General features: G+C 41.0%; 1 protein-coding gene across 1 annotated transcript; it reads left to right on the top strand.

Annotated features, from left to right (window-relative positions):
* Window positions 1-10,316: 10,316 nt before the first annotated feature.
* On the top strand, window positions 10,317-15,531 carry fgf17 (fibroblast growth factor 17). Its single transcript, XM_046345382.1, has 5 exons — window positions 10,317-10,588; window positions 10,677-10,713; window positions 11,480-11,657; window positions 12,388-12,494; window positions 14,933-15,531. The coding sequence occupies exons 1-5, from the start codon at window positions 10,557-10,559 to the stop codon at window positions 15,221-15,223; spliced, it is 645 nt and encodes a 214-aa protein (XP_046201338.1). The 5' UTR covers window positions 10,317-10,556; the 3' UTR covers window positions 15,224-15,531.
* Window positions 15,532-27,327: the final 11,796 nt, after the last annotated feature.

The following is a 27,327-nucleotide window of genomic DNA, read 5'->3' as shown; positions in this document are numbered from 1 at the left end:
TCACCAGCCGATGTTTGACTTTGTCATTATGTCTGTGAAATATGTGACTGACTGATGGAGGACTGACTAGGGGGCTGTAAGCACTCGTCCGCAGAACTACAGACCAGTCAGGGGAAGCAGGCCTGCCCTGGGTTCAGAGATGCCGTGTTAGATTGGATGTGAAGAGGCCTTTGAGAGTGACACAGGGCTCAGAGTAAAGATATGTGAGGAGAGATTGAAGGGGTTCAACGGAAGCCCTTTCAGAGGTCACAGGCAGGTCAGACAGCATGGCTGACCTAGGATACTTTGGTTCTCACGGCCAGTGACCAGTGGGATGACATGTGACCTCTAGACAGGGATATTTCAGGGGTCTGTGTCAGATATTATCTGAATTTTCTCAGCTATTGTGACATTAAACTGCTTCAACTCAACTGGTTGAAATAATGTTGTTACAACCATTTTACATCCACAATTCTTGACTGTAATGACACCATTTCAATATGTTTTGCATGGTGGGAAGAGATCATTTTCTCATCGGACACACAGACAATTATTTGACGTAGAAGGGCTTTTTGAGTCTACAGCCTAGAGTCACACCAACAGACAGAGAATAGCCTTCTACTCCCATGGTAACTGAGTCATGGAAGTGTGACTGAAATACCAACCGTGTTGTTGTGTCACAGCCTGGTTTGGGTGTCGCCAGTCAGGGAGTTGTAGGGCACCACTTGTCTTGCTGGTGGGGTGAGAGAAAATAGAAAATTCCTTTGTGAAGTGCAGTCGTTGGTGATCAGGTGTGAACTGCAGAGTGGAGATCAGAGGAGGAGGGGGTGGAGGGAGCAGACAGCTGCTCCAGCCCCAGTCAGCACTCCACCAAGCCACACACCAGCTGGGGTTGGGGCCCACAGTCAGGCAGCTACTGGAGGGCTCACGGCAGCAGACAGAACCAGTTGGGAGGCAAGGCAGCAGATGGAAAAAAGCAAGGCGGAGAACCTGTCATTCGCCTATACTTGCACATGCATAATTACAGAATGTGATGTTCTGAATTAGTCTGCTAAATCCATGAAAAGCATGTTCATGATGTCATTCTACTCGTATGTGAACCATCATAGCATGCTCCACATTTAAACACGCATCAGTCATGATTGTCTATCTGCAAACCGTTTCAATCAAATTGCAAACAGTTTCAATCATACTACAACGTACAGTATGTCCTGTTCTGTACAGGAAGTTGTTGAGACACACAAAACATTTTATGCAATCACTAGGAGATGACTGACAGCTTGCTAAACTGTATCCAGGGGTGCAATATGTAACACTCCCCCCATGTTATTTTGCCCCGGCTGTTTGGAATGTATCAACAAGTTCACAAATCATGTCAAAAAAGCAGATACATGTTTTGCTTAGAATTTTCACAAGGTACAAAAACCAATAAGGTGAATGTTCACCTATAACTCCGAATCTATTTTTTGCACATTTTCATTGCGTTATTAGCTCTATTTCAACATTCAAATGTACAATATTAAATGACATGCTGTTGAGGGGCTAGAGCAGGGGTCAGGGGTCAGGTCCTCTGGGACTATTGCTGCTGTCAGGTGACATTTATGCTTCCTAGGGTCTTATTTGCAGCTAGGCAATCATGTGTGTACTACAGTTATCTCGTGACAATTTATCCATTAGTCGCTGGGGTGACCCAGCAGGACTACAGTCATTGAGGATTGGTGTTGTGCATCATCAACTAGAGGGAAATGTATATTATCAGCAGTTGATCCCTCTCCCTCTCAAAGATGAAATATTTTCATCATAATTAAGTATTCTCCTGCTTTTAAAACAAAGGACATGGTTTACTTTAAAAACAACATTTATATTATCATGTTATATTGCTAAAGGAATCAACTACCTATGATAAATGTATACTAGTGATCTCTCCTTCCTCTGCTACAACAAGGATCATTTCTAAAGGTTCCCCCTACAAAATATCTCAGGGAATTTACTCAGCAATTCAGTGTTGGCCCAGTGACATCAGTGGCATACGCCTGAAGTCTTTGCTGTCAACTGAAGATAAAATAAATCTTAAAAAGGCCTATCAGTGAGTCCTTGAAACCCCAAACCAGTCAAACATAATGGCCTAATGTGTCCTTGGGGAGCAGGAGGTCACCTGTTCCTGGATGTGTAACTAATTTCTAATAAATTGCTTTTTTTCTCCTAATGGCAGTGTTTAGAGGTCACATTGTTTGCATGTTGTTTTTCTGCAGTCTCTCGTCTCCGAAGTCTCTCGTCTCCATTTTCTTACTGCCACGTGAGACGTGAGACGTGAGCCGTGAGACGTGAGACGTGAGCCGTGAGACGTGAGACGTGAGACGTGAGACGTGAGACGTGAGGAGTCTGGGATTTGCTCTGCTGAGCCTGAAAAAAACTGTTGAATAATAAATTGGATCGTTTTTATTTTTAAAGACTCGTGATTTTCCTGAATTTCTCCAAAGATTCATAAATACTGCCTATGACTGTTAGAGACTGAGGGACAGCCTCAAAGTATCTCCATAAAAATGAATGCAATTTTCAAAAAAGGACTTTTTTATGAAGGTATTGGAAATGCTGCTACCAATACTGTGTTGGCAATAACTTCATCAAATGTTCCTTAATGTTGTCCTTTTTCTAAATGTTGGACCTTCAAAGCACTTGATCTATGCCACATTAACAACAGTGACTATCTTCAGAAAGTGATAGGGCTTCGATGTGACCTTGTGCCTAACCCTGTTACACATGTGCCTTGAGCATGTTCATCGCTCTGTGACATTTTGCTCCTTAAAAATAACACAGATGCTCTGACGTCCTCGGCAGGCCTGTCTGATTCCAGGCATTGGAATTGGACAGTGTCCAGCTATTTTCATTGCCTGTCTGTGAATCGCTCTTGTCTGAGTCACTCTATTAGTTTTGAAGCCTGACATGTTACCAGCTTCTTGATCTTGTCAGATGAAGCAGTCAAACCCTGTCTGCAAATGGTTGGTGTTAATCGTGGATCAACAACTCGGGTTTCACCTGTTGAGCATCCCATTTTAGATATATATATATATATATATACAGTACCAGTCAAAAGTTTGGAAACACCTACTCATTCAATGGTTTTTCTTGTGAAGACATCAAAATGATTAAATAATACATATGGAATCATGTAGTAACCAAAAAAAGTGTTAAACAAATCAAAATATATTTTAGATTTTAGATGTTTCAAAGTAGCTACCCTTTGCCTTGATTCATCTTTGCACACTCTTCAAATCAAATCAAATCAAATCTAGTTCCGACAATGCAGTGATAACCAACAAGTAATCTAACTAACAATTCCAAAACTACTGTCTTATACACAGTGTAAGGGGATAAAGAATATGTACATAAGGATATATGAATGAGTGATGGTACAGAGCAGCATACAGTAGATGGTATCGAGTACAGTATATACATATGAGATTAGTATGTAGACAAAGTAAACAAAGTGGCATAGTTAAAGTGGCTAGTGATACATGTATTACATAAGGATGCAGTCGGTGATGTAGAGTACAGTATATACATATGCATATGAGATGAATAATGTAGGGTAAGTAACATTATATAAGGTAGCATTGTTTAAAGTGGCTAGTGATATATTTACATCATTTCCCATCAATTCCCATTATTAAAGTGGCTGGAGTTGGGTCAGTGTCAATGACAGTGTGTTGGCAGCAGCCACTCAATGTTAGTGGTGGCTGTTTAACAGTCTGATGGCCTTGAGATAGAAGCTGTTTTTGAGTCTCTCGGTCCCAGCTTTGATGCACCTGTACTGACCTCGCCTTCTGGATGATAGCAGGGTGAACAGGCAGTGGTTCGGGTGGTTGATGTCCTTGATGATCTTTATGGCCTTCCTGTAACATCGGGTAGTGTAGGTGTCCTGGAGGGCAGGTAGTTTGCCCCCGGTGATGCGTTGTGCAGACCTCACTACCCTCTGGAGAGCCTTACGGTTGAGGGCGGAGCAGTTGCCGTACCAGGCGGTGATACAGCCCGCCAGGATGCTCTCGATTGTGCATCTGTAGAAGTTTGTGAGTGCTTTTGGTGACAAGCCGAATTTCTTCAGCCTCCTGAGGTTGAAGAGGCGCTGCTGCGCCTTCTTCACGACGCTGTCAGTGTGAGTGGACCAATTCAGTTTGTCTGTGATGTGCATGCCGAGGAACTTAAAACTTGCTACCCTCTCCACTACTGTTCCATCGATGTGGATAGGGGGGTGTTCCCTCTGCTGTTTCCTGAAGTCCACAATCATCTCCTTAGTTTTGTTGACGTTGAGTGTGAGGTTATTTTCCTGACACCACACTCCGAGGGCCCTCACCTCCTCCCTGTAGGCCGTCTCGTCGTTGTTGGTAATCAAGCCTACCACTGTTGTGTCGTCCGCAAACTTGATGATTGAGTTGGAGGCGTGCGTGGCCACGCAGTCGTGGGTGAACAGGGAGTACAGGAGAGGGCTCAGAACGCACCCTTGTGGGGCCCCCATGTTGAGGATCAGCGGGGAGGAGATGTTGTTGCCTACCCTCACCACCTGGGGGCGGCCCGTCAGGAAGTCCAGTACCCAGTTGCACAGGGCGGGGTCGAGACCCAGGGTCTCGAGCTTGATGACGAGCTTGGAGGGTACTATGGTGTTGAATGCCGAGCTGTAGTCGATGAACAGCATTCTCACATAGGTATTCCTCTTGTCCAGGTGGGTTAGGGCAGTGTGCAGTGTGGTTGAGATTGCATCGTCTGTGGACCTATTTGGGCGATAAGCAAATTGGAGTGGGTCTCGGGTGTCAGGTAGGGTGGAGGTGATATGGTCCTTGACTAGTCTCTCAAAGCACTTCATGATGACGGAGGTGAGTGCTACGGGGCGGTAGTCGTTTAGCTCAGTTACCTTAGCTTTCTTGGGAACAGGAACAATGGTGGCCCTCTTGAAGCATGTGGGAACAGCAGACTGGTATAGGGATTGATTGAATATGTCCGTAAACACACCGGCCAGCTGGTCTGCGCATGCTCTGAGGGCGCGGCTGGGGATGCCGTCTGGGCCTGCAGCCTTGCGAGGGTTAACACGTTTAAATGTCTTACTCACCTCGGCTGCAGTGAAGGAGAGACCGCATGTTTTCGTTGCAGGCCGTGTCAGTGGCACTGTATTGTCCTCAAAGCGGGCAAAAAAGTTATTTAGTCTGCCTGGGAGCAAGACATCCTGGTCCGTGACTGGGCTGGGTTTCTTCTTGTAGTCTTCTTGTAGTCCACTCTTGGCATTCTCTCAACCAGCTTCACCTGGAATGCTTTTCCAAAAGTCTTAAGCAATTGTTGGTTGCTTTTCTTTCACTCTGTGGTCCAACTCACCCCAAGCCATCTCTATTGGGTTGAGGTCAGGTGATTGTGGAGGCCAGTTCATCTGATGCAGCACCCCCAAGATGGCTTGGAATCCTTCTTGGTCAAATAGCCTTTGCACAGCCTGGAGGTGTGTTGGGTCACTGTCTTGTTGAAAAACAAATGATAGTCCCACTAAGCGCAAACCAGATGGGATGGTGTATCGCTGCAGAATGCTGTGGTAGCCATGTTGGTTAAGTGTGCCTTGAATTCCAAATAAATCATTGACAGTGACACAAGCAAATCACCCCCACACCATCACACCTCCTCCATGCTTCACGGTGTCCATGCAAGTGTCTTCTTATTATTGGTGTCCTTTAGTAGTGGTTTCTTTGCAGCAATTTGACCATGAAGGTCTGATTCACACGTCTCCTCTGAACAGTTGATGTGTCTGTTACTTGAACCCTGAAGCATTTATATGGGCTGCAATTTCTGAGGCTCGTAACTCTTATGAACGTATCCTCTGCAGCAGAGGTAACTCTGGGTCTTCCTTTCCTGTTGCGGTCCTCATGAGAGCCAGTTTCATCTTAGCGCTTGATGGTTTTTGCGACTGCACTTAAATAAACTTTTAAAGTTCTTGAAATGATCCGCATTGACTGACCTTCATGTCTTAAAGTAATGATGGACTTCTCGTTTCTCTTTGCTTATTTGAGCTGTTCTTGGTCTTTTACCAAATACGGCTATCTTCTGTATACCACCCCTATCTTGTCACAACACAACTGATTGGCTGAAACGCATTAGGAAGGAAATAAATTTCGCAAATGAACTTTTAACAAGGCAAACCTGCTAATTGAAATGCATTCCAGGTGATTAACTTATGAAGCTGGTTGAGAGAATGCCAAGAGTGTGTAAAGCTGTCATCAAGGCAAAGGGTTGCTACTTTGAAGAATCCCAAATACAAAATATATTTAGATTTGTTTAACACTTTTTTGGTTACTACATGATTCCATATGTGTTATTTCATATTGCGGATATCTTCACAATTATTCTACAATGTAGAAAAAAAGAAAAAAAAACTTGAATGAGTAGGTGTGTCCAAACTTTTGACTGGTACTGTATATTTTTATTATATGGGGTTTTGACTAGGCCTGTACTGTGTCTTCCAATACTAGCAAATGCACTTACTCTAATATCGTGGCATACATCATATTTTGATGTGCTGGCAATAACTGTGGACCCATTCAAATTCTGTGTGCACGTGTGTGTGCATGTGTGTGTGCGAAGGGTTGTAGGCCAAGGCTCATTACAGATAAAGGGGGTGGGGAAACTAGTTCAAATTTATTGCCTGTGTCAGCTGTGTCAAATTTGGCAAGCTCAAATGGTCAGCTTGCAAATGGTTGGGGTATACGTAGGGGTCAGAGGCCTTTCTAATATCCACAAATCTGTACATTTTGAGCACACACTACATGTATAAATAAAAACATAGGATTAATGGAATTAGATTAAAGTTAATTACGTTAGTAAAATGTTGATACATTTTTACAAATGTCTCATCATTTATCTCTCATGTCTGAGTATGACAGTTCTAGAAAAAGTCCTCTCTAACAGAACATTCTATAAGAGGCAAGTATGTTCTATAAGAGGCAAGCATGTTCTGTCATACAGGCGTTGGACAACCAAGCAATGGCGAGAGCACTCCTATAAGTGTATGGAGCCCTCTCATCAGAGCACTGCGTAGTGACCTTATAGCAGGGGTTTGGGTGGCTAGAGTGGAGGTGCTCCACTGCTGTGCAAGCATCCACAGTGGCAATTCACAGATATTCTCCAAGCTCATCTTCTGAAACAATCTTGAGTTTTTATCATTCATAAAGAGGACCACCCACTTTCTAAACCTTTGCCTCTATTTTTGCAGGGTCAGAAAAGAGTGTCCAGTTGTTCTTTATGGTGGAGATCTTTACGATGTAGTTGGAGCTGTTGGGAGACCACCAATCGTCCTTTCACTTGTTACTGGAGGTACAGTAGCTCTGAAGTATACTGGATCAATATTGTCATGTGTTGACGAAGTTGCTCAAAATAATAAGTAATTACATGTAGTGATACTGTATAGTGAGGCTTTAAAGCTGTACATAACTTTATGCAGGCAGCCTTTGATCAGCTGGTAGCAAAACATGAATTGATTTGAGGTAGGTAAAAAACATGGTCACTGCATGACGAGGAATAACGTTTTCACATCTGATTTGTCCGATTTTGGGAGACAAGTTATGCTCTAAGGTGGTCTCTGTTTAAATATGGGTGTGTCTCTACATTTATAATCACATATGATCAGTTTCACATTGAAGCATGACACTTGAGTCAGATCTATCTGCCCACCTGTCATGGGTTTCTGTCGTTCCACCCAAGTCTTTTTAAAAAGTCACCCCCCCTCTCTCTCTCCTGAGGTTCAAAGAATTCTGTACCTTTTCTGTGGGTGGCTGTAGGTGCCTGCTTTTCAGTGAAAGTCTGGTTATTTCCATCACAGCTTTAGCGCCAGTAAAGCCAGTGGAGACATGAATAAATAAGATCAGGTTGCAAGGCCTCAGATCTCACCGTCACTTTGTAAACTGAAGTGGGGGTGTGTGTTGGGGGGGGGGGGGTAGACGAGCGGCATTTCATGAAACCACTTCTCTTTTTTTCGTTATACATCCCACTCCCCAAAAATATTGCTGACACCAGAGCAAGGCAGCCTGCTGGAGATGAATTCCACAGTGATGAGGCTAGCTACTGCAAAAGCTCTCTCTCCCTTCAGCCACTCCCCAAATTTCTGCAACTTAGCTCCTAAAATTGGAGTCTAGTCACAAGAGCTAAACATCCCACGCTGCTGTGTTTCTACGTATAGCAGTATGTAATAACTCTTTTGAACCACAGTCATATTCATCACCCACTATACTAGCATATAAATAGAAAATACTAGAGACATGAAACATTAAGGATGGCAATGTCTCCAAAACTACTTGTGATGAGCAACCAAAAATTTGCATTTTATGAGTGAAAGGTCAATGAGTGTGGTGGACTAGTGGTAGTGGTGGTGGGCTTTAATTGTCCCCGGCACAATGTGCACCTGTGTAATGATCATACTGTTTAATTAGCTTCTTGATATGCCACACCTGTCAGATTCTTTAAAAAGTGTATATTTGAATTTTACAAGAAGACTAAGCTGAAGACAGGATCAAATATCAACAGATGCCTGACAAACATTCTTTGAAGAAGCAAATAGATTTTCCAGGTGATGTGGTGTCTATTACTGCTGCATAAGAAATGGTGGTTTATTTTTGTATTGCTGTATATGCATCTATATGTATACATACAAATGTGTTTGGAGAATGTTTCCTTACTCTCAAATCATGAATGTTACCTTGGTTGTCTGAAACGTAGTTTTTTTTTTTTTTACACAAAAAAAACATTGTTTGTTGTTGGATTATGTCAGAGACTACAGCTTGACCAACGCAACTTGATGGATGGACTGACTGACCACTTTTAAGAAGTGACATTAACAAGTGGAATCAACTGCTATGAAGTCTGTCATTGGCTACCATTGCCTGTCACATATTCAGCAGGATGTGTTGTCAGAGATGCTTAACTGCTGTTGCTACAACTTGTCAGAGATGCTTAACTTCTGGCTGAACAGAGGGCCAGTGATGTGAGCGGTGGAAGATGTAAACACTGGGACTTGCTAAATTCTTGCACAGAGCCCACATTACACAATGTTCTGTTTGAATGTACCCTTTAATGGTAGAAAATGTTATTTAAACTATAACAGTGCAAGATTTTCCAATTGTGAAACTGTCTCTTGCAATCTGTGCTGCTAGGTATAAGAATATTTGTAGGTAATGTGCTGTATTGGATATCAGTGTAACTAAAGAAATAAAGAAATTCTAATATAATTTTATATAACATTAATTACAACTCATGTATTGCACTGAAACAATAAATTGTGAAAATATCAAAGTCTCTCAGAGAATCACCATAACCTCGATGACGACTTTGACACTGGTGAAGGCCTAGACAAAAATAAACCTTAATTCAATGAATGCCAGTTTAACCAGCGGAAAATAAGAATCCTGTTAACATCAGTTAGTCATGAATTAGTGACGTTGATTAGGCTACCACACATTGGCTTATCTCACCAGACTACCGTTGCATCATGACGAAACAGCCTATTGTTAAAATGATTTGTTTTACACATTAGCTGAACGTGTGAGCAGGAAACTGCTCCACGTAAAAGCGATGGAGTATTTGGCACATCATTGCCACACCTCTTCAAGTGACATTAAGCTACTCACTTATGAATACAGTGATTAATTATGATCTAAATGCATTATAACATAGTTGATAAAAACGCATTTTATATCCGTCACGAGAGAGAGATGAAAAATAAGATGTAGGGTTAAATTAAAACTTATCTTGTAACCCAATCAGTCTTTTTATATCTTGTGTATTTTCATAAAATTAAACAAACATACGAAGTTCATGCTGAAATGCATACTGCATGTTGGTTCATTTTTTTGTCGTTAATTGCGTAGGCTTATAATATGCGTAATATTGTGCGTAAAACATACCCAAAGTGCTTCCATTACCATCTGCACCAGGGAGCAACAAAACCTTTTGCCCCAATATTTTCGACTTTACAGTCAACTGTGCCCTGCCCACCCACAATACAAAACCTCCAACTCTCAACTCGTGGGAGGGACCTGCCTTTCAACATTTAACCACTGCCCAGCAAGAGGCCAAGACGCGCTGAGTAAGAGGGCTTTTTAAACGTGTAATTACTTGGGGCTACATTGCGATACAGTGCCTATGGGTGACACCTTTCTTCCTTTGAAATAAACATCCAAATGGCAATAGCTAATAGTTTTTCATGTGGATTTTGGATGTTTGACTCTAAAATGTATGATGGATCTCGGTGACTCTCTTGGTTGCACACTTTTTGGATGCTCTCAGGAAGACTTTCACACTTCAACACACATGCAGTAACTGGAGTATATGATTTTCCCCACATGCGTACCATGATGTGTTTCTCATATGAATTTATGAAGAAGGTGTTTCACATCTGAAAGTTGGTGTGTGAATGGAATAAAACTCCTAAACTAACAAGAGACACGGAGTGGACAGGTCGAGCGGATGCGAGGGAACTCTTGGATTATTTTGGATCCGTTGGGAATATTAGGCTACTTGCTCTCTGTGAAGAAAAACATTTGCGATTGGATGAAAGAATGTATGGAATAAATCAGCGCTGTATTTACATGTAAGAAGACTACCGTTTGAAATATTCTTATCAAAACAGATTGCAATGTTGGTGATAATGTTTTATTTATTGTGATTTTATTTTGCAGATCTTTTCATTTCTTCGTGTTGTGGTGCCATGCTCAGGTAAACCCTCTTCCATAGTTCATCACAGATTGCAGATTGATTCCTCGCAGATTGTATAGACAGTTTGGGGCGCAGGTAGTCTAGTGGTTAGACCATTGGCCCAATAACCAAAAGGTTGCTAGATCGAGTCCCCGAGCTGTCAAGATACCAATCTGTCGTTCTGCCCCCGAACAAGGCAGTTAGCCCACTGTTCCTAGGCCGTCATTGTAAATAAGAATTTCTTCTTTAAAAAGAAAACTGGGCACAGACGTCAGTAGTTCAACGTCAAATGTTGATTAACATTTGGTTTAGGTGACGTGAAATCAACCAAAATATCACCATGTTACTTAGATTAAAAATAGGGTGAAAAAAATACGAAATGCCCTTATGTTGAATACTTGTTGCTAATCCAATTCGTTTTCCACGTTGATTCAACGTCATCACATTGCTTTTTGTGGGTTGAAGTAACGGGTAAACAACATTGATTCATCCAGTTTTGGGCTGATGATAAAGATAATTTAAAGTGCTTACTTGTTATTTTCAAGTGGGCCTCTTGCTTCTGAATGCACTTAATATGGCTAATGTCACACAATATGTTGTGATACCACACTATTTTATATGATGGTCTTTTGTTTTACCAAATAATTTACATATTCGGATGTTTTATTGTTTGGATTGAGTTATTCAGTGAGGCTCTCCTCGGGTGGTGTTTGGTTTATTTTAGAAAAAGATAGAGGTTAGAAGAAAATTCTATATGTGATTTTATTTTTCCCTTTTGCATAAAAAGGGGGAGAATCACCCGTCTCCTAATTTTAACCAGTATGTGATGGAGCAGGGCGCAATGACGGACCAGCTTAGCCGGCGACAGGTCAGGGTTTATCAACTATACAGCCGGACCAGCGGGAAGCACGTCCAGATACAAGGCAAGAGGGTCGCCGCTACTGCTGAGGACGGCAACAATTACGGTAAGTTGTTCCCATGACACAATGGTGGTTGCATTTGGGCAAAGTATCTGTTTTCAACCAGTCAGACCCATGCATACAAGGCTAAAGGCTTGTTAATAGTGTTTCAATGAGGACTGCATTTGTAATGAGCTGTCTGTCTATGAAGAGGTGTGCAGGGCTAGCCTAGGCTACTTGCCCACCTATTGCTGGCCCGACCCTCTGTGGGGCTGTATGTTCATTTAGCCTGTCTACTGTATCTAAACCCTTGTCTGGCGAATCAGGCCAAGTCTTTTGTCCTGGTCCAATACACATGCCAGTAGTTAACCCTAATTAACCAGGGGGTGAATCAATTGACCCATAGGACAACTGCAATTGGGATTTGTTGTATTCCACTTCCATTACTTTTGTCTTCAAACATGATTAATGATAACACTTAATGAATCCTGGCAATGTCTCAAACCTGAAACACATAATATCTCACATAGGCTGTTGTGATGGTCTCTCTCCAGTGAATGTCAGTTTATTTTAGGATCTCCATTTGCATATTATTATAGTATTTTTTTGTAGGCCAATAGATGGCAGACAGTTTAGTTTTGCCTTTATACAGGTTTGTATATTATTCCACTTCCATATTTTGTTTTTGAATATGATATAGAGAGTGCCCAAAATACACTTGTTATGTAGTGAATTTACATATGCCTGGTGGATTTATCACATCATTTTCATGTGGATATTTGTGTGGATGTTGTAGCACGTCTCTTTGTAGAGACTGACACCTTTGGCAGTCGGGTTCGGATCAAAGGTGCAGAGAGTGGACGCTACCTCTGTATGAACCGGAGGGGGAAACTGGTTGGAAAGGTATGATATCAAATCCAAATCACTTTCAAAGTTGTAAGAATTCCAGCGTGCTTGTTTCCTAGTTTGTCATTATGTTTAATGAACAAAAATATAAACTCAACAGGCAACAATTTCAACAAGTTTACTGACTTACAGTTTATATTAGGAAATCAGTCAATTGAAATAAACTCATTAGATCCAAATCTATGGATATCACAATTGGGCAGGGGCGCAGCCATGGGTGGGTTTGGGAGGGCATAGGCCCACCCACTGGGGAGCCAGGCCCAGCCAATCAGAATGAGTTTTCCCCACAAAAAGGGCTTTATTACGGACAGAAATACTCCTCAGTTTCATCAGCTGTCCGGGTGGCGGGTCACAGACGATCCCGCAGGTGAATAAAGCCGGATGTGGAGGCCCTGGGCTGGCGTGGTTACACGTGGTTTGCAGTTCTGAGGCCGGTTGGACGTACTGCCAAATTCTCTAAACTAACGTTGGAGGCAGTTTATGGTCAAGAAATGAATCTAAAATTCTCTAGCAACAGCTCTGGTGGACATTCCTTCAGTCAGCATGCCAATTGCACACTCCTTCAAAACTTGAGACATCTGTGGCATAATATTGTGTGACAAAACTGCACATTTTAGAGTGGCCTTTTATTGTTCCCCAGCACAAGGTGCACTTGTATAATGATCATGCTGTTTAATCAGCTTCTTGATATGCCATGCTTGTCAGTTGGATGGATTATCTTGGCAAAGGAGAAATGCTCACTAACAGGGATATAAACAAATGTGATCAGAAATACAGTCTAGACATTGTTAATGTTGTAAATGACTATTGTAGCTGGAAATGGCTGATTTGTAATATAATATGTGAACCGAGGCCAATTATCAGTAACCAATGGCACGTTGTGTTAGCTAATCCAAGTTTATAATTGTAAAAGGATCATTAGAAAATCATTTTTGCAATTATGTTAGCACAGCTGAAAATGGTTGTCCTGATTAAAGAAGCAATAAAACTGGACTTCTTTAGACTAGTTGAGTATCTGGAGCATCAGCATTTGTGGGTTCGATTACAGGCTCAAAATTACCAGAAATAAATAACTTTCTTCTGAAACTCATCAGTCTTTTCTTGTTCTGAGAAATGAAGGCTATTCCATGCGAGAAATTGCCAAGAAACTGAAGATCTCGTACAACGCTGTGTACTACTCCCTTCACAGAACAGCGCAAATTGGCCCTAACCAGAATAGAAAGAGGAGTGGGAGGCCCTGGTGCAAAACTGAGCAAGAGAACAAGTACATTAGAGTGTCTAGTTTGAGAAACAGATGCTTCACAAGTCCTCAAATGGTAGCATCATTAAATAGTATCCGCAAAACACCAGTCTCAACGTCAACAGTGAAGAGGCGACTCCGGGATGCTGGACTTCTAGGCAGAGTTGCAAAGAAAAAGCCATATCTCAGAATATATATCTCAGAATGACCAATAAATAAAAAATATTTAGATGGGCAAAAGAACACAGACACTGGACAGATGAACAACAGGTGTAGTAGACTACCGTGAAATGCTTGCTTTTGCTCTATCCCACAATGCAGAGTTAAAAAGTAAGAAAAATATGAGATATACGTAACTTATATTGTGTTATAATGGTACTTATTTGTAATGTCATTCATTAGCTTGGATAGGGTCAGTGACAGAGAGACAACCCAGCTTGTATTTCATGTAGCATTACAGTTTCAAGGCATGGGAGAAACTCTCCTCACTCCATTTGGTGGTTGGTCAGGAGTCAACCCTCCACTTCTTGAATGGAAAAAGAAAATATGTATTCGGTGTCGTCTGCTTGCCATGAGAAATGAAGGGTTTCATCTCGCATCATCATTTTCATCTGTCATCATCATTTTAAAAGATCTGGTTTAATCTAGTGAATAAATAAATGTAGATAAAGGGTGTAGCTTTCTAGTGGTTCCTCTCTTTTGAAAACCTTAGGTTAGAGAGGGATAGTTTGCTAATACTTCTCACAACTCCTACAATATAGTTATGGTTGTGTGATTTGGATATGCTGCTAATAATTCGTACCTAATTTAAAATATATTCTTCACTATTCCTAGATTACTCTTAGTTATTGGCTGTACTGATACAGTATGTGGTATCTTCATTGTAGTTTTAACGAAACTGTCTCAAAATGTAGATACAATGCGTTTGACATTGTCGTGTAGGATACTATTTGGCTTGTTTTGTACCCATTGTTTGTCATTGTTATTAGTCTGTTCTGTGTTTCATTACAATATTGAAGTATTCAATTTGGTTTGGAGCCTGGAAATGAATAGATAGCAGTGTAGTTCAGAGGGAAATACTTTAAATAGCCAAATCAGATGTTTTTAATATGCCTTCTAGTAGTGGTGCTAAACTGTGTATGTGCCTATAAACTTGGATTTGACTTAGTCTTTCTCTCTCTCATCCTTTCAACAGCCTGATGGCAGAAGCAGGGATTGTATCTTCACAGAGATTGTTCTGGAGAACAATTACACTGCCTTCCAGAATGCCAAATATGAGGGTTGGTATGTGGCTTTCACCAGGAAAGGGAGGCCCATCAAAGCCTCCAAGACGAGGGAGAACCAGAGAGAGGTCCATTTCATCAAGAGGCTACACAAGGGCCCACTACCTTTCCCCAACATGGACAGAATCAAACAATTTGAGTTTATCAGTTTTCCACCCACCCGTCGAGCGAAACGGAACAGGAAATCACAGACTGCTGCCTAGTACAGAACAAATCGGACTATTATTGAGGAAAAATTGTAATTTTATTTTTGTATGTTTTTAATATGTGGAAATACTTAAAATGCAAAAAAGTCTAAAGTAATTTAGTTGTAAAATGATCCCATGTAAATCATGTAAGAGAGTAAATGAGATTTATGTATATATTTAATATGACAGTGTGTATGTATGTGTTTTCTTTTGCTTTTTGATTGGTCCCGTGACAGAGTGGGTATTGGATAGGTACATTAATAAACATGTTCAGCTTGGTTATCACAAAACTTAAGCGTGACAAATGCAACATTTGACCTTTAGATCATCTCTCTCATTTGATATGACTGCTTTCTTCGTACTAGTGCTGAAATGGATTTCTAAGTTAAGAAAAGCTCTTCAGAAATGTACAGGAAGTAGTAATGTTCTTGTTTCACAGATCTGGGTGTACAATCAGTGCATAAAGAAAATGTATCCAGTATAAAAATCTGTAGCCAAGTGGCATACCATTCTAACGAACTGCTATGCCAAAACATGATTTATTGCTCAGGTATGATTCTTTAAATCAGGGGTGTCAAACTCATTCCCATGGAGTGCCGAGTGTCTGCGGGTTTTTGTTTTTCCCTTTTAATTAAGACCTAGAAAACCAGGTGAGGAGAGTTCCTTACTAATTAGTGACCTTAATTCATCAATCAAGTACAAGGGTGAAGCGAAAATCTGCAGACACTCTGCCCTCTGTGGAATGAGTTTGACACGTGCTTTAAATCATCCACCTACCAATACCAATTATATGAAATAATTTGCTTACTATCAAAGTGAGACATGTACTGATTATACTTATTCAATTCCATGCTATTAATTATTTGCATAGCCCTACTGTTTTGTACAATTACATAAATGCTTCATTCAACAACACCAATCAAACCAACTCCTAACGCCATTAATTTTCTGTGTAGGATGAACTTGTCATGATTCCAAATGATCAATCACATGGATTTATGGCACTGTTATGACAGATCAAAAATGATATAGCCACTAAGCCCTTTATCAAGGAATAAGCCAATTATATTGTGGAGATTATCGCTTGTAATGAACTTGGCAAGGAAGTAAGACATGGATATTACAATTCATTATCATTAATAGCAAGAGATGTGGTCTTATGTTTATTTAATATTCATTTGATCTATTTTCAACCCGATGACAGATGATTTTTTAGGAAAACCATTTGTTAATGTAGTCCTATGAAAGCAACAATCTGAATGACCCCACTGAAGGTGCTGATCCATTCATCCCTCACATCTGTCTTTTATTCAATCATCATCAAAAGCCAGATAAGAGCATCCATTTCCAAAACTGGGTAACTGCTTTTATAGGGACATTTTCCCCCGATCCTTCCATAATAGTGCTTAAATAAATTAGCCTGCTGACATGGTATACACTGAGTGTACCAGACATTAGGAACACATTCCTAATATTGACTTGGAAGCCCACTCTCAGAACAGCCTCAATTAGTTGGGGGCATGGACTCTACAAGGTGTTGAAAGCGTTCCACAGGGATGCTGTCCCATATTGACTCCATTGCTTCCCACAGTTGTGTCAAGTTGGCTGGATATCCTCTGGGTGGTGGACCTGTCTTGATACACACGGGAAACAGTGTATTCTTGACCTGTGTGCCTGGCACCTACTACCATACCCTGTTCAAAAGCACTTTTGTCTTGCCCATTCACCCTTTGAAATGCACACATACACAATACATGTCTCAATTGTCAAGGCTAAAAATCCTTCTTTAACTTGTCTCCTCCCATTCATCTATACTGATTGAAGTGGATTTAACAAGTGACATCAATAAGGGATTATAGCTTTCACCTGGTCTGTCTTTTTAAAACGTTTTTCTTCTGCTAATACTAGGATGATTGAAGTGGAGTAACAGTTCTCTCTAGTGGTTATCATTGTATACTGCAACGGTAATTGTGCCCCATTGGGCTGATCAAGTCATTTTTGTTTGCTTCAGGTTCTTTTAGGATAAGACCAATAACCCCATCAGAATAAACTGACCCTGGACCTGCACTCGCTGTGTTAAAAATGCTACAACCGTGTGACAAACGGAAACACGACCGTAAAGAGTTTCTCAATAGACCCCTTTCTGTATTTACAAACATTGCCACACAAGGGCGATCTGCGTAAATTAGTGGAGGACAAGTCAATGTGCGGGGGTACCTGTTAGTCAAGGTAATTTGTAAATGTTGGTAGGGGTGAATTGACTATGGATAGATAATAAACAGTGATTAGCAGCAGTGTACAAAACAAATGGGGGGGGTGTCAATTTAAAATAGTCTGGTGGCGATTTCATTAATTGTTCGGCAGTCTTATGGCTTTAGGGTAGAAGCTGTTGAGGAGCGTTTTGGTCCTAGACTTGGCGCTCCGTTAACTCCTGCCGTGTGGTAGCAGAGAAAACAGTCTATGACTTGGGTGACTGGAGTCTCTGTCATTTTCTTGGCCTTTCCTCTGACACCGCCTAGTATATATGTCCTGGATGGCAGGAAGCTTGGCCCCAGTGACGTCCCGGGCAGAATGAACTACCCTCTGTAGCGCTCTTACGGTTAGAGGTTGAGCAGTTGCCATACCAGGCAGGGATACAACCAGTCAGGATCCTCTCGATGGTGTAGCTGTAGACCTTTTTGAGGATCTGGGGACCAATGCCAAATATTTTCAGTCTCCTGAGGGGGAAAAGGTGTTGTCATGCCCTCTTCACGACTGTCTTGGTGTGTTTGGACCATGTTCGTTTGTTCCACTACAGCCCTATCCGATGAGAATGGGGGCTTGTTTGGCCCACCTTTTCCTGTAGTCCACAATCAGCTCCTTTGTCTTGCTCACATGGAGGGAGAGGTTGTTGTCCTGGCACCACACTTCCAGGTCTCTGACCTCCTCCCTATAGGCTGTCTCATCGTTGTCGGTAGCAAACTTCATGATGGTGTTGGAGTCATGTTTGGCCACGCAGTCATGGGTGAACAGGTAGTACAGGATGGGACTAAGTACACAACCCTGAAGGGCCCCGTGTTGAGGATCATCAAGGCAGACATGTTGTTGCCTACTCTTCCCACCTGGGGGGCGGCTCGTCAGGAAGTCCAGCATCTAGTTGCAGAAGGAAGTGTTAAGACCCAGGGTCCTTAGCTTAGTGATGAGCTTTGTGAGAACTATGCTGTTGAACGCTGAGCTGTAGTCATTGAACAGAATTCTCACATACAGTTGAAGTCAGAAGTTTACATACACTTAGGTTGGAGTCAGTAAAACTCATTTTTCAACCACTCCACAAATTTCTTGTTAGCAAACTATAGTTTTGGCAAGTCGGTTACGACATCTACCTTGTGCATGACACAAATCATTTTTCCAACAATTGTTGACATACAGATCATTTAACTTATAATTCACTGTATCACAATTTCAGTGGGTCAGAAGTTTACATACACTAAGTTGACTGTGCCTTTAAACAGCTTGGAAAATTCCAGAAAATGATGTCATGGCTTTAGAAGCTTCTGATAGGCTAATTGACATAATTTGAGTCAATTGGAGATGTACCTGTGGATGTATTTCAAGGCCAACCTTCAAACTCAGTGCCTCTTTGCTTGACATCATGGGAAAATCATAAGAAACCAGCCAAGACCTAAAAAAAAAAAATTGTAGACCTCCACAAGTCTGGTTCATCCTTGGCAGCAATTTCCAAACGCCTGAAGGTATCACGTTCATCTGTCCAAACAATAGTACGCAAGTATTAAAACCATGGGACCATGCAGCCGTCATACCGCACAGGAAGGAGACGCGTTCTGTCTCCTAGAGATGAACGTACTTTGGTGCGAAAAGTGCAAATATGTCCCAGAACAATAGCAAAGGACCTTGTGAAGATGCTGGAGGAAACAGGTACAAAAGTATCTATATTCACAGTAAAACAAGTCCTATATCGACATTACCTGAAAGGCCACTCAGCAAGAAAGAAGGCACTGCTCCAAAACTGCCATAAAAAAGCCAGACTACGGTTTGCAACTGCACATGGGGAAGAAGAGCGTACTTTTTGGAGAAATGTCCTCTGGTCTGATGAAACAAAAATATAATTGTTTGGCCATAATGACCATTGTTATGTTTGGAGGAAAAAAGGCTTGCAAGCCGAAGAACACCATCCCAACCGTGAAACACGGGGATGGCAGCATCATGTTGTGGGGGTGCTTTGCTGCAGGAGGGCCTGGTGCACTTCACAAAATAGATGGCATCATGAGGGAGGAAAACTGTGGATATATTGAAGCTACATCTCAAGACATCTGTCAGGAAGTTAAAGCTTGGTCGCGAATGGGTCTTCCAAATGGACAATGACCCCAAGCATACTTCCAAAGTTGTGGCAAAATGACTTATGGACAACAAAGTCAAGGTATTGGAGTGGCCATCACAAAGCCTTGACCTCAATCCTATAGACAAGTTGTGGGCAGAACTGAAAAAGCATGTGCGGGCATGCCTGACGCAGTTACACCAGCTCTGTCAGGAGGAATGGGCCAAAATTCACCCAACTTGTGGCAAGCTTGTGGAAGGCAATGCTACCAAATACTAATTGAGTGTATGTAAACTTCTGACCCACTGGTAATGTGATGAAAGCTGAAATAAATCATTCTCTTTACTATTATTCTAACATTTCACATTCTTAAAATAAATTGGTGATCCTAACTGACCTAAAACATTTTTTTTACTAGGATTAGATTTCAGGAATTGTGAAAAACTGAGTTTAAATGTCCAGGTGGGAAAGGGCAATGTGGAGTGCGATTGAGATTGCGTCATCTGTGGATCTGTTGGGGCGGTATGCGAATTGGAGTGGGTCTAGGGTATCCGGCAGAATGCTGTTGATGTGAGACATGACCAGCCTTTCAAAGAACTTCATAGCTATTGACGTGAGTGATACGGGGCGGTAATCATTTAGGCAGGTTACCTTCACTTCCTTGGGCACAGGGACTATTTTGGTCTGCTTGAAACATGTAGGTATTACAGACTCAAATCAAATCAAATCAAATTTATTTATATAGCCCTTCGTACGTCAGCTGATATCTCAAAGTGCTGTACAGAAACCCAGCCTAAAACCCCAAACAGCAAACAATGCAGGTGTAAAAGCACGGTGGCTAGGAAAAACTCCCTAGAAAGGCCAAAACCTAGGAAGAAACCTAGAGAGGAACCGGGCTATGTGGGGTGGCCAGTCCTCTTCTGGCTGTGCCGGGTAGAGATTATAACAGAACATGACCAAGATGTTCAAATGTTCATAAATGACCAGCATGGTCAAATAATAATAAGGCAGAACAGTTGAAACTGGAGCAGCAGCACAGTCAGGTGGACTGGGGACAGCAAGGAGCCATCATGTCAGGTAGTCCTGGGGCACGGTCCTAGGGCTCAGGTCCTCCGAGAGAGAGAAAGAAAGAGAGAATTAGAGAGAGCATATGTGGGGTGGCCAGTCCTCTTCCGGCTGTGCCGGGTGGAGATTATAACAGAACTCAGACAGGGAGAGGTTGAAAATGTCAGTGAAGACACTTGCCAGTTGGTCCGCGCATGCTTTGAGTACATGTCCTTGGTAATCTATCTGGCCCTGTAGATTTGTGAATGTTGACCTGTATAAAGGTCTTGCTCAGATTGGCTGCCGAGAGCGTTATCAGACAGTCGTACAGAACAGCTGGTGCTCTCGTGCATGCTTCAGTGTTACTTGCCTCGAAGCGAGCATAAAAGGCACTTTGCTCGTCTAGTAGGCTCGCATGACTGGGCGGCTCGCATCTGGGTTTCCCTTTGTAGTCCTTAATAGTTGTCAAGTTCTGCCACATCCGTTGTGTGTCAGAACCGGTGTAGTAGGATTCAATCTTAATCCCGTATTGACACTTTGTTTGTTTGACGGTTCGTCTGAGGGCATAGCGAGATTTTTATAAGCGTCCGGATTAGTGTCCCGCTCCTTGAAGGTTAGCTCTAGCCTTTAGCTCGATGCGGATGCTGCCTGTAATCCATAGCTTCTGGTGGGAATATATACGTACGGTCACTGTGGGAACGACGCAGTTGATGCACTTATTGATGAAGCCGATGACTGAGGTGGTTTGCTCCTCAATGCCATTCAATGAATTCCGGAACATATTCCTGTCTCTGTTTGCAGAACAGTCCTGTGTGGTACAAGTTGTAGTTCCTATAGAACGGCAGAAAAAAAAACTATTGGAGGGAGTTGAAAGTCCGTGTTGCCCAGCAACAGCCCCAAAACATCACTGCTCTAGAGGAGATCTGCATGGAGGAATGGGCCAAAATACCAGCAACAGTGTGTGAAAACCTTGTGAAGACTTACAGAAGACGTTTGACGTCTGTCATTGCCAACAAAGGGTATATAATAAAGTATTGAGATAAACTTTTGTTATTGACCAAATACTTATTTTCCACCATAATTTGCAAATAAATTCATAAAAAATCATACAATGTGATTCTCTGGATTTTTTTCTCTCATTTTGTCTGTCATAGTTGAAGTGTACCTATGATGAAAATTACAGGCCTCTCTCATCTTTTTAAGTGGGAGAACTTGCACAATTGGTGGCTGACTAAATACTTTTTTGCCCCACTGTATTTATGAGTGCATTTCACACTACTTTTGTATTATAATTGGATTTTACGCTCGTATGAATGTCCTGCTTAATATAATGTGTGTGTCATCATCGCAAATGTATTATACTCATTTAAACAGTCAACAAGTAAAATTACTCTTTGGCTAGCTTTTGCTACAGCCTATATCAATGAGTAATAACATTCTAGCTAAAAACGGCTGCATCTAAAATAGTTATTTTGCAAAGATCACAACCAAATATAATCTTAGCGACTGTTCAAGCAAGAATCAATCATAATTTTAACCGTATGAAACCCCCAAAACGTTATTTTGTTTAGAAGTAATAAAAACGTAAATCTAGGCTATGTTGAACGTGCACAGATGGCGATAGAGAAGTCAAGCGCATCTGTGCATGACGTCTGTGTGTCAACTGCTGGAAAAGGATCTGTAGCAGTTCTCAACAACATGGTTAAGTCTCATTTACCTAATGCATTTACAGATGAGCCAATCGGGAGAAAGGATTGAGGTTGGATGATTGGTTGGAAAGCTGCAGATGAGAAAGTTAGCGGAAGTGGATGTTCGAATAAAGCAGCACATCGAGGAATGTCGGTGAAGATGAATGTCTGAAAGGACAACAGTGGTCGCAAAAACCGGAACAAAAAGGAAATAGTCTAAAATTGGAGTGAGGATACGTGTATGAATGATAATTAATCGCTTCTTGTTGGGATGCGTTTGTTGAGTAAGGATGCATTTGTGGGAAACCAGTTTGAGGTGTAGAAAATATTGAAGTACTGTTATGTGCTGGGAAAAGAGGGGTCTGTCAGATTGACCAGGATTGGTCTTATTTTGATTAAGTGTATTTCTGAAAAACAGAGGAAGATTGCAGTGCACCTCAAAAGAATTCGAACAACAGAGGTTTTGGGTTTTGAACTTCGGAGTAGAGCACTGGTCTAAGGGGTGACGACAGATGTTCAGGTTGAATACCTAACAAAATTCCTGGTGTTGTTGATGCCCGGCGTCTGACCCGATGGGTGAATGGAGAAAAATAAGAAAGTCTGCCAGTCCTGCATGTGAAGCTTGGTTATGTAAGATGCACTATAAGAGCTTTCGACCCAAACCATTGCAGTGCAAGAATTGTAAAGGATGTATACATTTTTCAAGTGTGTGCAGACGGACAGAGTATATTGAAGAACTGTGTGTAGGACGACTGTGCTGAAATTGTGGTGGGGATTGACCGTTCTAACAATCGAATCTCCAATGTGGAGGCGACAAAAATAAGTGATGCTAGTGAAGATATGGTCGTGGACGCATCACAGCCTGAAGAACATGTTTGCTGCCAGTCAAGAGATACCCTGTGTGTTAAAAAGGTGGATTTTGTGGCATTCATTACCACATTTATGAACTGTACAGCACAAGTCTAACAAACTGGACATTACTGTGGCAGAAAAGGTATGGGGACTTAAGGATTTTACACCTGAGGACTTGCTAGGGGTACTGGCGCAAAAAGACCCGCCCTCCCAGGTTCCCCATTGAGCCTGTGTAGGGATCAGATTTGTTTGATTTAGTTTAGTGTATTTATTATTTGGTACATTTGGGAATCCTGTTTCCATCCCGCACAATAGTTGGCGATCGCCAATATACTGTGATATACTGTAATGAAACAGGCAGGGAGCAGGTTTCGAACCCTCGACCTTCTATAGCCCGAAGTCCAGCGCGCTATCCACTGTGCCGCAAAAAGCATGCTCCGCGGCAGTCGATATCCGCGCTTATAAACCCAGGGTCGTTACAATACCATAGAAAAAGAGCATCATGTCCACCATGGCTTGTGTTTATTTTGAAAGTCTATAACATTGGACTTGAGTATAAAACAATCACTTAATGCTCCATTTGTTGAATTGTGGTGAATTGTGACAACTGGTAGGTAGAGTGAGAAGACAACTTTCCATTGGTGAAATCAGATAGACAACGCTAGTTAGCTACGCTACCAGTACAATCGATTAGCTAACCTTGTTACTAACAAGTTAAACGTTTCTTATAATCGATTTTCGACGCCGAAAACCCTCTACATTGTAGCCAACGTATGAGACGTCATTATCTTCTATAACTGGTGTTGGAAGGGTGGCTCTCCACGTCTTTTTACTCGATTTCTTAGCGCAAACATGTTGAATTGCTTTGTTGACCTTTTGAATTAGATGACATTTACCCCTAATGATCCCAGAGTGCAACGCGTTATTTACATTATGTAGTAAACGGGAAATAAGGCAATTTTTTATTAACAACAAATCAATACAGAAAGCACACGAGGGAACACAAGTATATATAGATGATAAACAATGGACAATCGAGCTAGGGGGTACAATATCACATTACAATTAGACAAGGACCTTAAGGGACATACATACACTTACAATTCTAACAGCTTTTTTGTTAGTAGATTATTTAACTGTCTTAAAATACAGTTCAATTTCTTTTTGTAGGGTAAGAAAGTTTTTTTGTTGTTGTAAATTTACATTTGTGTATATGAAATTTGGCCAAAAGAATGAAATTAATTACATAAAAATGTTTCAGCTTATTTCTATCGTATGTAAAGAATCCAAGCAGTACATCTCTGATGTTTGTTTTCCTTAAACTTCTTCATATAGTGGTTGGCAGGATAATATTTATGAATCATTTTAAAGGAAACTTCCTTAATTTTGTTAACAAGTGTGTGGCAACATCCAAACTTTTCCCCAACAGATAGTATCAATAAATTCATTCCAATAAGGCATGACATACGGTATAGATAGATACAACATCCTGCTGAAACAAGGCTCGTATCGCTCTGTTGTTGAATGAACCAAAAGATAAACAAATCTTTCATACTGATGAGTCAACATGGTCAATAGAAGGTAGGCTCTGAGGATCAGGTCTCGACAAATTCCTGAATAACAGAGCAACACCGGAGGGAATGGCGTCTAAAACAATTGCAAAATCTGGCAAAATTGGACGCCAGTTATCGACGAACAGCACTTCTTTTTTAGGCTTAGGTATCAGTGTTATTAACCCCTGAATCATTGTAGGAGGGAGAACATTGTTTTTAATACTCTCTAAAAAAGACTTCAAATAGGAAGGGAGCTACTTCAGAAAATAATTTGTAAAATTCTGATGTAATTCCATAAACACCTGGTGATTTATTGTTCTTTAGATGTTTGATAGACTCTATAATCTCTTCAACTTTGATGGGTTAATCACACTGTTTAGATTCTATATCACTGATAGAGTGAACATTATTCAGTGAGTTAAAACACATATCTGTGGATTCCTGACAGTACGTAGAGCTATACAATTTTCTGTAAAAATTGCTACAGTATTTAGCGATTAATTTTTGGTCATCTGTAATAACACCATCAATGTTTAACTTCTGGATAGTGTTATTTTTAGAGTGAAATTTCTCAAGTCTAAAGAAATAGGATGAATTCTGTTCTCCCTCCTCAATCCATTTTTTCCTAGATCTAATAAAGGCTCCTTCTGCTTTTAATTTATATATATTATCCAGTTTATTTTGTAACTCAATGAGTTCCATCTTCTCCTCCCCCAAGAGGTCAGCTGGGGACATCTGAGAAAGGGAAGTTATCTTAATGATCACCTTGTCCTCCTCAGCTCTTCTGGTCTTAGCAAGATTACTACCATATTTCATAAGGTATTTGGACACCTCAAATTTAAAGAGCTCCCAGTTCTTGCAATAATATTTTTCTTCACAAGCCTTTTCCCAAAAGTGTGAGAGCAGATCTTTAACCTCAAATTGAACTATATCATTATTTAATAATGAGCTATTTAGCTTCCAGTAGGATGCTCTACCAAGGTTAATATCAGGGGTAAAAATTTTGATATCAATGTAAATGGCCCTATGGTCTGTGAGGGGAGTAGTACAAATATTTGTAGTAACACACTCACTATCAATACATTTGGATATAAGCCAAAAATCTATTCTGGATTGTCTGGAACCTGTTTTGTTACTCCAAGTGAATGATCTGTCGGCCAGAAACCTCTCTCTCCATATATCAGTAAGATCAAACTTTTCCATAAAAAGTATTAAACCCAAATTCTGATTGGTTGGTCTACCTGGGGGCCATCTATCAGTTGAATTATCTATAGTAATGTTAAAGTCCCCTCCTATCAATAATAACAAATTGGGAAATTTAGATAACCAATTAAAATATGTTTCTCTATAGATTCAAGTAACTCATCATTATCATGTTTGGTGTTGTACCCGTAGAAGTATACAGTAATGAGTGTAATGTCATTGTAACTGATCACAAGACAAAGGGGTCACATTCCGAGTGTAGAATATGACCACCAAAGGTATTTTTCATTGTTCAGATCCATGGGAAAGCCAAATATCGTTGCCCCACTGTGACCTCCAGAAGTTGGCATCAGCCGAAATTGAGTGAGACTGTTCAAAATTGTTTAGCAAATAAAAAGAAGGCCTTACCCTTCACACTGTTTTGTAACCCCCTAGCATTAAGAGAAACTATAGACAAAGACAAAACAACAAAGATTATATAAAAGTATAAACTGTAGTAGGATGAGTTAAAGACGTAGGAGCAGTGAACATAAACGATAAGGAACTGAGATCTGCACCATTTAAGTCAATTTAAAGTGAAAATAGCTCATTGCATAAACTTTGCGCTAGACGTTATCCGGCTTTGAAATTCAACTCAACTGAAGATTATGTTCAAAACCAAACCAAGGGTTCTTGTAGTAAGAGAGACTATTCTGAGAAATCAAATACAAATGAATGATTTAAATAAAAGGCTACCTACTATTTTATGTGCATATGAAAACTGAACATAAAAACATGAATAAAAAATGTTTTCATATACATGTTCCTAAGACCTTTTTTTTTGGGGGGGGGGGGATTAGTATTAATAACTAAATAGAACAATAACCGTGTAAAGTCAGAGCAGACCTGTATGCCCTTTAAAACAGTATCTTAGTTACTGTATACAGAAAAAAAAATACAGCTTTCAATCTTCTTCGTAAGTTTGTAAACAAAATAGGACTTCCGGTCATACAAGAACAAACTAAAAAATTGAAGTACCTGAGTATTCCTGAAAAATAGCCACCCGATGCTTGTTAGGTAAAAAAACAAGGAAAATGAGAATACCATGGCTGAAACCATCAACCTGTTCCTTCTGGTGAGATTTTAGGGAGGAATATGGATTTCTGAACCGTTGATGAAGCCTCGTCTTCCGACGAAGTAAGCATCCTTTCCCTCATTTCGTGCTATCTTGATCGTTGGCCACAACTTGTTCCTTCTTTCTCTGTCCCCCGGGCTGAGATGCTCGGCGAAACGCATACCATGGCTCTGTAGGAAGGCGTTCTTCCTAGCAGCTTTCCAGACAGCATCCCTGTAGAATCTGGCAGTGAAGAGGATGATGATACCCCTTGGTCTTGAATCGTTTTGCTGTTGCTTCTTGCCGTGGCGATGCACAACGTCGATGGTATCACCAACTTTGTTAATTCTCTGCAGATGCGGATAGCCTCT

This window comes from Oncorhynchus gorbuscha, linkage group LG04 (assembly GCF_021184085.1).
Source record: "Oncorhynchus gorbuscha isolate QuinsamMale2020 ecotype Even-year linkage group LG04, OgorEven_v1.0, whole genome shotgun sequence".
NCBI classification, from domain to species: Eukaryota; Metazoa; Chordata; class Actinopteri; order Salmoniformes; family Salmonidae; genus Oncorhynchus; species Oncorhynchus gorbuscha.
This window is presented reverse-complemented; position numbering and strand designations above follow the sequence as displayed.